The 14438-nt window shown below is 32.6% G+C and overlaps 1 protein-coding gene across 1 annotated transcript; it reads right to left on the reverse strand.

Moving 5' to 3' along the window:
• Positions 1–978: 978 nt before the first annotated feature.
• LOC143059700 (uncharacterized) lies at positions 979–3629 on the reverse strand. Its single transcript, XM_076233259.1, has one exon. It carries the CDS (start codon positions 3278–3280, stop codon positions 1775–1777), a length of 1506 nt encoding a protein of 501 aa, XP_076089374.1. The 5' UTR covers positions 3281–3629; the 3' UTR covers positions 979–1774.
• Positions 3630–14438: the final 10809 nt, after the last annotated feature.

The raw sequence follows: 14438 nt of genomic DNA on the forward strand, positions 1-14438 counted from the left end.
ATATTTATGATACAACTGCTTTGAACAACCATGCAAGTAAATATGAACTGATTTTAAGGTGAAATCGTTAAATCACAAATACATTTGTAGTATGTGCTAAGCTCATTATCCCCATAATCCTTTAAAATTACCTAAATTCTCGCAACTTGATGCCTAAAACACCAGTCCATCACTTTTGAATTATTTAGTGTATGTGTTTTTAAGGTAGATTGTTCACATGATTTTTTTTTCTGAGACGAGTGCCTGTGAGATTGTTAACAAAATTTGCTTATTAGGAATTTGTTTTCATAACTATATAAGAAAAATAAGAAAATATCAATAAATGATAACAAAAATTCATAAATCGTAAGAGGAGAGGAAAATCCATAACCACAGGAAATAAAGGCAAACATTTAGTCTACGTTAAGTTTCTTAGAAAAAAAAATTGAGCAACATCCATTGCTATAAAATACAAAAGTAAGCTCAGTTCATGAGGAATAAACTGCGCTTCACATGAGGCACCGACAATGTGACTTGGAACATGTTGAGTGGGATAAAACGTTTTAATGGTATACCAAACCTTTTCCCTTTTCTGAAACAATAGTATTACATCACAACATAGAAAGACACGCTATGTAATATTAATTGGAATGACTTAACTCAACCACATGCATTTGATGTTCGCTATGCATTGCCTACGCGGCAAAATATAGCTGCTATTACATGCAATTCTCGTTTGAATTGTTTAAAGACTGTTATTCGATACATGTTTTAGCTGACTATGCGATATGGTTTTTGCTCATTGTTGAAGGCTATACGATGACCTGTAGTTGTTAGTTTCTGTGCCATTTGGTCCCTGGTGGATAGTTGTCACATTGGCAATTGTACTAAATCTTCTTATTTGTATATATGAAAGTATGTGTTTGAATCATACTGAATAGAAAACTCGGATATTGCGTGTTATATGAAAGTAAATTGAGTTTAACAAATTATAAGCAATTCTAATTTTCTATACATTTTAATCATAAATAACAATTAACCACATATTGAAGAATGCATGTTGGCACATTTGATACAGAAAAATTAAATATTTACCCCATTAAGGAATGTTTGTTTAAACTACTGAAAAGTTGTATTTCAAAGCTCATTTTGAATCTTTATTTTGAAATATCAATATAAAGCAATTGCTTATACCATTAGAGGCGGATCCAGCAATTTGAAAAAGGAGGATTGCAACCCAGTAGAAAATGGGGTTCCAAATACTTGTAACCATTGAAATGCATTCATTTTGATCGTAGAAAAAGGGGTCCCACCCCACCCCCTTTTTCATCCGCCACTGCTATGTTTGATAATCTTATACCCCTGATCATGAGGTAATGCCTTGTCTATAACACGGTACTAGTCTACGTATATATAAATATTAATACTGAGTAATGAATAACATTTTAAACAGAAAAACTTGTAATGTTAATGTGAATCCTCAAAAGGTGAAATGGTCTGTTTACCTGAAAGCATTCTTTGTCATCGATTTTTTAGAATGCATATAATTTTATTCATTGGTATAATCAATCCGGACATTTCACGCCTGAAATTGAAAATACGAACCATCTGTCGGCGTATTTACTTAATACTTCAACTTTTCTTGGAAACGCAGCACATTATAAAATAATTCATTTTCATTCAAGTTAAAACTACCTAACAGCATTTGAACAATCCTCTCTCTATACATTTTAATTGAAATCACTCTGAATTAAGTTGTCCTAATGTTAATACTGCAAACGTGTTTGATTCTAGTTTATAAATTTTGATATACTTTGATTGAATGTTGCCATAGTTCCCTAACCCAAATGTGATTCCTATGATCAATTCCTACCACATCCGGCCAATAAATCTCGTCCTTCTCCGAGATCAGCACTCTTTGGTATTCCCCGTAAACATTGAGCAAATGCAAGGCGTTGTTGTTTATATCACATACAATTATATTGCCGTCTTTATCACATTTTAAATCACGTGGGTCAAAGGCTTGATTCAAAGTTCCCTTTGGTGGACCCTTATATACACATTTTACACGTGCGTCCTCGTCTAGGATTGTCACGCATTCATTTTCAATATCCGAAACACACATGTCACCATTTATATTGATATCAATATATTCCGGATAACTAAAAATTCGCCCATTTTGATCTCGCTCAATCTCCTTTTTCAAAATTCCATTACGCGAATATACCATCAGACGATTCCGGTGCTCTCGCTTATGACGTCGTCGGAAATCTTGAACGGCACAAACGACCACGTCTCCGTAACTTGTGACTCCAATGCCAGCTGGATGCATGTCCATTTGAGCGAATATATCTATTTCTCCTTCTTGGTTGACCACTTTGATCACTTTTGCAGTGAAACAAGAAACGTATATATCACCCGTTGATTTATTTATAGTCATATCGCGGACCTCATTGAAAACATCTATACTTTTAATATGTTCCCCTTCGCTGTTGTATTTGTGTATTCCAGATGACATTGCTTCAGCTATCCAACACTGGTCACCTGTCGCTGGACAAATTGACAAAACATAACTTTCTACATCAAACTTTTTAATCAAACTGAAATTTTTCTTCCATCCTATTACGGTTGGTGTTTTGAAGTCAAATTTGGTCTTCTCGTCTGTGACTCGCGGGGAATTTCCCCGTTGATATACATTATCTTTCGCCAGCTGTGACGGACGTGGGAGACGTCGTTCGGGTCGTCTGTTATTGTTAGGGGACGTTGGCGATCCTAGTGTCAATGACTGCAGTCTTGGAGATATGTTCCCTTCGGAAACTCCATTCGTTAAATGGTTTTTATTTTTCGGACTGTTTGGAGTGCTAGCTCCACTGCTCAGTTTTGAAACTATACCAGTAATATGGTGTCTTACCGTAGCAGTCGATTTAAGATGGATCCTAGCACATTCAAAACATAGATTCTGGTCACATTCAATACAATTGACCTCAGCCTCATTTCCGTTGCATGTGTTGCAAAAAGACAAATTATTTCCATTGACAAATTCACGAGAAAATCTCAACTGAGGTATATCAGGTCTTTCCATTTCTGCACGTTTTAAATCATTTTGTGTTATCGAAACCACAATATTTGTTAAGCAGACTGGGCATTTAATAAGTTTCTGAGGTAATCCATTTACGTATGTCTGTGAGCAGTGACAGGCTGGAACACACTCTCGTGAGTTCTCACTTTTTCTCGTACATACGGGACTCTTACTAGATTGGTTCTTTTCAATTGTATTGTGTGAAATTAAATTCTTATCCATTTTATATACTAAGATTATTTATTATATATGACCCAAAGGTCGAAACTGTAATCATAAATTTGAATAAAAACTTTTATTTGGATTCTTGTCAATAGCTGAATACGTTTATTTTAGTGTTTGTTCACGTATTCGCTTCCGTAACTTTAAACACTGTTATTCTTCTGAAGATAAAAAGAAAACAGGTTGATTTAATTCTGAAGAATTTCATTTCAGTCCTTAACGGTCTGTATATTGAAAAATCGATGGAACATTTAACTTTTTCCGTTTAATGTTTTGCGGTCGATCCTGGCATCAAATTTCTTGTAATCTTTGTTGATATATATGGAATCTAAACGTTTAATCTTTCTACCTGTGAATTAAAATAAAACAATGAATTAAGTAGAAATTAAATATATTGAAATGGTATTTAAATACGTTTTCCGTTATTCACCTTGTATATACTATATAAGAAGAGAATGATGTTTGTAGATTTTTGATTTTTATATGAATGGACATTGATATGATTTATTATTTCATTATCAAAAATTTAAATTGAATTTAATAAATTGTAAATAAGAAAGATCTTCAATGCTTATTCTATGTAAAGTTTGACTCCATTCTTATGTATATCCATTCATGTATGCTTTCGTGTCTTATTTCTGCGATAAAAAGCTGATTGAGTTTTAAATACACATGTATGTGAAACAAAAGAAAAACAATATATAACCTCTTTTCTACTTCCACATAGATATAAAAAGATCTGATTTGAGTGCAAATAAGACAACTCTCCATCCAAGTAATAATTTAATTCTTAAAGTAAACCATTACTAATGTTTTTTCACAATCCGTTGAAAATTAAGTGAGCTATTATTGGTAACTTCTTGGTCATTTGCATGGTCTCTGACGGAGACTTGTCTTATTACGGATTATCTTCGTATTTTATGCAAAGGAGGTTCGGGTGTTGGTTAATAATTGTGATGGACTGTCTATAAAACAGCAACCGAACGACACACAAAACGTTAAGACGTTTAATTTGAACATGTAAAGCTACAGTAGTGTATACCTGTAAGAAAAAATGTATACTAATCGCAATCTTAGTATTACACATGAAACGTTACTACATTCAGATATGAAGTGCTCTATGTAGTAAGAGTGCCTTATTCATGAAACGTTTCAGCCTATTTCAATGAGTGTGTAGCTACAGGACTTATCTTTGGTTAGCTTGCTTGCTAGCTGAACCGTGAAGTCATTGTTAGGTAAGTTATACTACCCTTCTTTTGATGTAGCATAGTCCTACAGACACATAGATTGGTTATCTACTCTTAAAGGATGGTAGTTTTCCAAACCTAATAATGACTTCACGATTCAGCTAGCAAACAAGCTAACCAAAGATATTACCTTTGCCTACACACTCATTGAAATCGGATGTAAAACATCCATGTGATAGCTCTTTGAGAGATCGGTAGATATACGATGGTCTGTTGCAAAAGACACATTGTCAGCAAAACAAGCTTTTCCAATTTTTTCTTGACAGTAAATATTTCGCCCTTCAATTTGTAGAACACGAAAATTGTATTTATATTTAATTTCATCTCTCCTTTTAATATGCATTAAATATTTGCCATGCAGTGTACGTCAAACCGTCAACAATCAATCATCAATAATATTAATATGCATGAAATATGTGCCACTGTACGTATTTACGATTTAAACAATAAACAATGTTAGGGAAATTTAAAATATACATTGTACTTGGAATATAATATAATATAATAGCTATAGTTACAAACATTCCTCAGTCTCTAAGTAGGGATATTATATATAACATACTTAATCATATGTTTTCATTTTCTTTTAATGATTATATTTGTCAAATGTTTATTTCATTGTAACGGTTACACAGAAATATTCAAAAGAGTTTTTACACATTAAAGCAATTAACGTTTTGAACGCGTATAGTTTTGTCTCATTAGATATTTTAATTTCGGCAAACTATATATTTTTTCTTTATGCAAATATCAATATTGCTCGCTTTTCTACAAACTAATAGAAATATTGAAAGGGACTTATAGTATATAACAATCGCTTAAATTAGTTTAACATCGGTCAAAAGGTCGTTATAAATTATAAGTTTATGTCCTATAGAATTGAAAGAATTTCGAACGATCGTTTCAAATCTATACTGAAAGACTTCAATGGCACTACACTTTCAGGTATTTTCTTAAGTACCACAAAAGACCGACAACTTATATTCTCAAAATAGCTTAAACAAAACCGAAATTTTGAATAATCATAACAACACAATTGACAAAAAAAAAGGGGAGATAACTTGAATGCAATTTCCAAAATAAAAAAAAAAACAACAATGAAAAACACTCCACACACACAAAAATGTCACACATATATTTCGCATTGCTGATTACCTTTTCTGATCGTTAGGCACACAACACGGATTCCAAAAAAGATTATAGCCGCTGATTTATGCGAAGTACTAAATGTTTATAGTACGTCATTATATTGACTGTTGCGTCATTGCAGTCCATTACTATACAGCTTTGCTAAATAGTGACCATTGGTAATTGCACCTGAATCCTTTTATGTGGAATTTCTTACTTCATTTGTTTTGGCTTTGTGAAATTGTGAAATCCAAATATTAAAAAAAACAAATATTTGGAAGGTCCGGGTTCTTTTTGAAAATCCTGTTTACATGTTGACAAAGCAAAGTCGGGTGCCAATAGTTTGGTATGCTTCTTTACATGTATGACATTCCCTCTTAAACTACGCAATTAGTTTCAACAAAATAACACTGTGTTTATGTCTGGTGTACCTTTTAATAATTATGAGCAATAGTTTGTTTTGGAAATAGATGTATGAATATTGATTCAACGAAAAATTTATCATTGTCGAAACGGAAGCAAACTACATGTATTACTGTACCTGTCAAAAAGGTTTCTCTATAAAATATGATAAAAAATGTTAAAGATATAGCTTATAGGAGACAGTCGAACCTCGAAGTACGCATGGTATACTATTAAGAGTTATTGGGTTATATAAACAGGCAGGTATAGGTATAGTGAAAACAAACTAGAGATAATGACAGAAAAAAAAACACTTTTAATTGAACATATAACCCAGTATACGAAGGATAACCGTCAAGTACCACTCAAAAGCACATAATATGCAAACTTTACAGGAGATCGGGACTGGACCATATACCTCGTACTTTAAGTCTCGGTAGCAACGGACTAAGTCACCTAAATCATGTTGACAGGTTATTGATTCTTCAATGACAATGTATATATATAAGTAGTGTATACTGAGATTAAAATGTTTATTTTAGTAATCCAATAAATTATCAAATTCACTTATGAAATTTTTAACTCATCACTTCGATAAACAAAATCAATATAGGGCAGAAATAAATATTTACCAAACTCTTAATACCTACTGGATAATTAAATATACATTAAGTTTACCGAAAGCGTTGTATTTTAATCCCTAAAATTCAATTTTGTAGAATAATTTTGAAAATCAGTCAAATTTAATAAGTGGTATACTTCTGTAAGAAATCGATGTCGACATAGATTAGGCCAATTGAGAGCGTTGTATTAATTCATAAAAGTTTAATTTTATTGAGTGATTTTTTAAATCAAATTTAACGATACATTATATGAAGAAAATCAATGTCGATTAAACTGATATCATGTACATTCCAAAATGTAGACAACCTGTACTAAGAATATAAATTTAACTGTAACATATTTATTGTCAAATGAAGTTAACTAGGTTTTGAAAACTTTGGAATTATTTTAACATATTTGAATGGATTCTGATTTATATGGCCTTGTGATACGACAAATCTTAAAGTCGTGAAAAGAGGGAGATCAGATTCGCTCGAAATGTACATTAATTGTGTACTCTGTTTCAACATTGAGGTAAAAAACAAAACGAAAAAAGAGCTCCATGAAGAAAATATCTAAATATGAGAAGATTTGGTTTAATAGTCAATGAGCCATCAGAGACAAAATGTAATACTAGTAGAAGTTAACAACTATTGACTATAGGTCACTGTACGACCTTCATCAATTAAGCATACACATACAATAACAAATCGTTATCCTTTACTTGAAATGGGTATGTAGCATTTTGTATACGCTGTGCAAATGGTAATACCATGATCCCTGTAAGTTAACCTTGGTAACGAACCATCGAAACAACTAATTAAGGGGCTAGTGTGGTCTATATATAAAAAAAGATGTGGTATGATTGCCAATGAGACATATATCCACAAGAGACCAAAATGACAAAGAAATTAACAACTATAGGTCACCGTACGGCCTTCAACAATGAGCAAAGCCTTTACCGCATAGTCAGTAGTTGTTTTAATCCTCGTCATATCCCATATGTCAATGTCACACCTCGTGCATTTCTAGTCCATACTATGACAGCAGCTTCTTGTTTGATATGTTACTTTTGTTCTTTATAATTATGTAATACCTGCCACTGAACTTGATGAAATTAGCTGTCAATTAATTAACTTCTTCATATGAATTTGTGCTGATACCAAATCGAACTATAATTTTGAGATCTCAGTTGGTCGTCTGTGTTTTAACCGTATTCTGCAATATCGTTCATTGCTAAATCATCAGAATACTTCAACATAATAACATTATAATGTATTTTCTAAACTAGAATACTAATTTTACCCTATTTCATGGTAGGTCTAGAGTTAAATTTTAAAATTTAAGACGCTTTCATTGATCCGTCTTTGGTATTATGTAGTTTCTTGATTGAGGTCAAATATATTCGAACCCACATCAATAGGTTTGGTAAAATACATTAGTTTTAGAGATTCAGAAAATCATATTAAAGCAATATCAAGATTTTTTTTTTATTTCGCTGAATATAAAATTAGCCAAGTATGTAATTAAAAACTTAACTTAGTATTTCAATAATCTATGGTATTCTATTACATCTGTCTTCATTATTAACATTGTGAAGAAAATGAATGCGAGTCCTTCATTTTAAAAGTTTATTAGAATTCATTAATGATAATATTATAATAGTAAAGCAAGGAAGTCTGTACATGTCATTTTAACATACTATTCGTTTTAATTTTATCTATTTCTAGAAACTCGCTGGGAGATATGAATTCGAATGAATTATTTATAAAACTTTCATATTATGAAAACTAATACATGTATTTAACATTATAACGGTTGTAATATTAAACCCTACATGCACACAAGGCCGTGACCATCGATAAACAATGCATTTAAATAGTTTCGTTAAACTTAAATGGAGCATGTGAGAACTAACTGATAATTTCGTATCATAAGAAGCGTTAATTCGTACCTTTAGATATATTTATTCATATTCGTACCCTAGAAGCTGTTATTGGTTCCCTAAGATGCGTTTATATGTACCACTAGAAGCGTTTAATCGTACGTTCAGATGTATTTTTTCATATTCCAACCATTAGAAGTGTTTATTCGTTCCTTATATGCATTTATTTGTTCCATAAGAAGCGTATTATCGTACCTTAAGATATATTTATTCGTACTCTTCGAATCGTTTGAAAGATTTTTTTCATGAATTCTGTGACACTAAAAGATTCCCAATGTCTTTTTAGCTTTGTTTGATTCGAGCGTCACTGGAGAGTCTAACACGTTAACGAATTAAACGTCAGGTGTACACAATTATAACCCAGGCATACATCACTGATTCTAATTATAAACTAGAGGCTCTAAAGAGCCTGTGTCGCTCACCTTGGTATATGTGAATTAAACAAAGGAAGCAGACAGTTCATGACAAAATTGTGTTTAGGTGATTGTGATGTGTTTGTAAATCTTACTTTACTGAACATTCTTGCTGCTTACAATTATCTCTTTCTATAATGAACTTGTCCGTGTAGTTTCAGTGGAAAATGTTAGTAAAAATTAACAAATTTTATGAAAATTGTTAAAAATTGATTATACAGGACAATAACTTCTTAGGGGGTCAATTGACCATTTTGGTCATTTTGACCTATTTTTGAGTCTTAAATTGCTGTACATTATTGCTGTTTACCGTTTATCTCTATCTATGATAATATTCAAGATAATAACCCAAAACAGCAAAATTTCCTTAAAATTACCAAAAAGTTGTCCGATTCATCTAAAAATTTCAGGGCAGATAGATCTTGACCAGATAAACAAATTTACCCCTGTCAGATTTGCTCTAAATGCTTTGGTTTTTGAGTTATAAGCCAAAAACTGCATTTTACCCCTATGTTCTATTTTTAGCCATGGCGGCCATCTTGGTTGGTTGGCCGGTTAACAAAACACAAATTTTAAACTAGATACATCAATGATGATTGTGGCCAAGTTTGGATTAATTTGGCCCGGTAGTTTCAGAGGAGAAGAAATTTGTAAAAGATCATGGAGATTTATGAAAAAAGGTTAAAAATTGACTATAAAGGGCAATAACTCCTTAAGGGGTCAACTCACCATTTTGTTCATGTTGACTTATTTGTAAATCTTACTTTGCTGAACATTATTGCTGTTTACAGTTTATCTCCATCTATAATAATATTCAAGATAATAACCAAAAACAGTAAAATTTCCTTAAAATTACCAATTTAGGGGCAGCAACCCAACAATGGGTTGTCTGATTCATCTTAAAATTTCAGGGCAGATAGTTCTTGACCAGATAAACAATTTTACCCCATGTCAGATTTGCTCTAAATGCTTTGGGTTTTGAGTTATAAGCCAAAAACTGCATTTTACCCCTATGTTCTATTTTTAGCCATGGCGGCCATCTTGGTTGGTTAGCAGGGTAACGAAACACAAATTTTAAACTAGATACATCAATGATGATTGTGGCCAAGTTTGGTTTCATTTGGCCGAGAAGATTTTTGTAAAAGTTAACGCCGGACGACGGACGACGGACGCCAGACGACGGACGCCAAGTGATGAGAAAAGCTCACTTGGCATTCGGGCACGGTGAGATAAAAATAAGATTTGGTATAATTGCCAATGAGACAACTGTCCACAAGAGACCAAAATGACACAGACAAAACAACTATAGATCACCGTACGACCTTCAACAATGAGCAAACGGCCCATACCGCATAGTCAGCTATAAAAACATAACACTTTATTCACGATTTCTTATGATTGTAACATAACACCTTTATCACGTTTTCTGAGGATTGTAACAGAACACTTTTATCACGATTTCTGATGATTGTAACAAAACACTTTTATCACGATTTCTGATGATTGTAACATAACACTTTTATCACGTTTTCTGAGGATTGTAACATAACACTTTTATCACCATTTCTGATGATTGTAAAATTACACTTTTATCACCATTTCTAAATGACAGAATACAAATGAAACTTTGTTCTTTTGACTTATTCGGCAATATGCTAACATAGTAGAAGATATTGTTTGAGGATCAATATGCTAACATAGTAGAAGATATTGTTTGACGATCAATATGCTAACATAGTAGAAGATATTGTTTGACGATCAATATGCTAACATAGTAGAAGATATTGTTTGAGGATTGTTTGATGGGCATGGTTTACACCACCTTAAAACAAAAAGGTCATATCGCCACAGGCACTTGTTTCTGTCCATTGGAAGACCCACTATCAACGTATATTTACTAGTAAAATATACTTTGATAATGGGTCTTCAAATGGATAGAAACAAGTACGAGTAAAATATACGTTGATAGTGGGTTTTCCAATGGATAGAAACAAGTGCCTGTGCATATCGCGGCGAGATATAATCAAAATATCTTTACAAGGAAAAGAAAACATTGAGTGACGTGATTACAGGTATAAATACACATTTCTATAATCATGACCCCAATATAATTGTACTTTCATTGAAACACATGCAAAGGTTCCTGGTTCGTCACAAGCCTGAGGGGACGAAAAATGGCTGACCCGTGTTAAGAGAGAGCAAATTATCTTGCACTCAAAAAGACATCCTTGTAGATTTCTAAAAAGAGCGGGCTAATGCCTCTACAAAGCAGCACTCACACCCGCAAAGCAGAAACAGAAAGGGGTGTATATGAGTTGCATCAATTTTTTTCCAAATCCACTATAAAAAAAATTATTTACACTAATTGTACTTTCATGTGAAGAGTAGGCATTCTAGAAGTCGTTAATTAAACGCCTTGGTTAATACTGTATAAAGTTCAAGGTTAAGTTTTTTTTAAGTCTGGTATATTTTTCTTATAGCTATTTCCAATTCAAAACGTAAGCAAGAATGTATAAAAGCACTTTTCTGAGGATATGGATGGGATGGAGATTCAAAATAATGGGCGAAAATTATAAACAATAGTGAGAAATGGACAACAAAAAATAATAAGAAAATAATGAGGTGCTATCATTCGTCTCAACTCGGCCGATTCCGTACCCTCATCTAACGTTAGAAGGTATAATATAATGAATGGAGAAAATTGGGGTCCACAAATGTAAAGAATAAAGAGTAATGGGGTCCATCAATATAAAGAATAGACAAAATTAGTCAAAACAATTATAGAATACAGAAATGAAGAACCCCTCCATCAAGACCTCCATTAACAACTTTAATGTGTGTATATATACATGGTATTTAGCACGCAACTGTAAAGTATTCTATGCTAAATAGATATTATTACTAATTAAAATGAATGGAAGGCTAATGGAAACCTTGATTTGGTACTAATTATTATAAAGACAGAGCTATTAACAACGAGAAAGATATTGATTTTGGTCAAATCCGACATTGACATACAAGTGGAGATAATCAATATAACATACAATACCCCAAACTCAATTTTTCAGATCAGACGATAATTCATGTACCCAGAGTAAATGTGAAATAATGTCTCTCGTAATGATCTCTCGATATGTCCAAAGCTCTTAGGGGGCAATATTTCAGCTGTTCGGGATGTACAAATACGCAGCCACGACCAGTTAGAATAGACCGTACGCCTTTCTTTTGAATTTTTACTTTTTTATTTCGAGTTTCTCTAATGAGTTTTTTGAAGACTAAACTGGAGTCATAGTTGGATGAGTTCTTTTTTTTGTAAACCGACAAAACAGATATCATGGTGAAAAGAAAACGACGACCCCCCCCACCCCTACTAAAGAAAATAAAAAAACCCAGAAAAATTAAAGCAAAACTGCCATAAAGACACTACACATAAACATAGAGTGACAACAGTTTGGCTGTGTGGGATGTATAAGTATAAGTATGCAGCCACGTTCAGTTTGGATGGGGACGTACAAACACACATATCGTTAAGGGGAATGTCACGCTTGCTGCATGTTAAGGAACCATTGCAACCACTCTTTGAAAGTAGGCACAATCAGTGTCTGTTACATGACAATTATGGCGGAGGGAGGGGTGTCCATAAATTGTATGTTACATGTCAATATGTCTGCCTCAATCCAACATACCCGTTTTAATTCCAACGATATCGCTTTTTTTATTATTGTGTTGCAGAACCAACAGATTTGCATGTTTATTATCTTTTTTCCTGAACTAGATTGAAATATTTGTAACTGGACATTTAGTAAATTCAAAAGCTGACGAAACGATAGATTGAAATTTGAAATGACTGATCATTTTTTGTTGGCATCATTTTACTGTAGAAATTGCGTATATTATTAAATATTGTTGTATAATAAAATAAAGTTAGGTTTGATTATTGTGTGGGAAACAGATGTAAATATATTTTAGAGTTGCCTTTACAAATAATTGAAGGAAAAAAAGCAAAATGAAAATTTTTTGTTGGAAATTCCATAACATGTGAAGATATTGAAAAAGTTTGTGCATTCATGTATATAAACATATGTTCGTATTCGGCAGCTACGGCGTTCATTAAAGTAGTCTCTATAGCAAAACAGCGCATGTCTATAAGATCACGTGTAACTTGTGCGCACAAGTTGTGTAACTCGTGCGCACATACAACTTGTGCGTGCAAGATAGTAACATGTGCGCGCAAGTTGGTAACTTGTGCGCACAATTTGTATTTTTTTTGCATGGCACTCCATGGCACCTCCGTAGAATTCAGCCTCGGAATAAATGCATTTGAAAATTTTAAAATAAAATACTACCAAATGTGTATTCGATAAAAAAAAAAAAAACACCCCAAAATTTAAAACTAAAAACACTAACAAAAATAATGAATACAAAAAAATATATAAACAACTAATACTCATATTTGAATTTTGATAAAATTTGTATGAACATACCTTAAACTCAGCTTTTTTGCCATCCTTTAGTATTGTTCTTATATTCAGATTTATAATTTTCCATTGATTTGTGGTTTCCAAGAGGATCTTGACTATTTGGAATTTATGCCAAATGATCAGCGACACATTTTTCGTACACGACAGAAATTTTATCTCAACTTAAATATCGATTTCAGCAATTTCGATTGTATTTAAATAATAGACCAAAATTGATTTCGATCGAAGTAATTGTTCTTTAAGCCTATTGTTGTAACTGGATAATACGTGCAAGGTGTAATACACAAAAATGCATATAGATTAAAGACCAGTTCAATAGATTAATAGGTGTTTAAAAGATTGAGTTTCATGTTACATTATTTAGAGTTTAAATAGTTTACTGAGCTTACTGATTTAATTTTGATTGTTCTGTTTAATTAGAGAAGAAATGTTAAGATTGCAATATAGGATAGCTTTCATTTTCGTCCTGTCAATATATATTATCAATAAATATATTTGTGGCATTTGAAGTCAACAAAAAAAATCAGATTTTTGATTTAAATCAAAAATTATCCTTCCTGCTTGTAATTTTTGCTGACCTTGCAAGACCCTCATTGATAATCAAGGTCGTTATTTACCACTTGCACGGGACCTCGTTGTCGTTGCTAGTATTAAACATAAACTGAATTTTCAAACCTTTCTGGTAAAGGTAACATATCACAAATAATATCACCTGCTTTCTTCTCAATGACCGACTCCAGTGTTGTATTGACAAAACACGTCTTAATTGAAAATTGAACTGATCATAAATCGGATGAACATACACTTTTCTGTACAAAAAATGTACGCCGGACCTTTTGTTTTTCTATTTGATGTTTTTAAACTAGTATATTGTTGGGCCCTCCATTGCTTGCTGTTTGGTGTGAACCAATATTCAGTGTTGATGGATGTACTATATCA

This window comes from Mytilus galloprovincialis, chromosome 14 (assembly GCF_965363235.1).
Source record: "Mytilus galloprovincialis chromosome 14, xbMytGall1.hap1.1, whole genome shotgun sequence".
NCBI classification, from domain to species: Eukaryota; Metazoa; Mollusca; class Bivalvia; order Mytilida; family Mytilidae; genus Mytilus; species Mytilus galloprovincialis.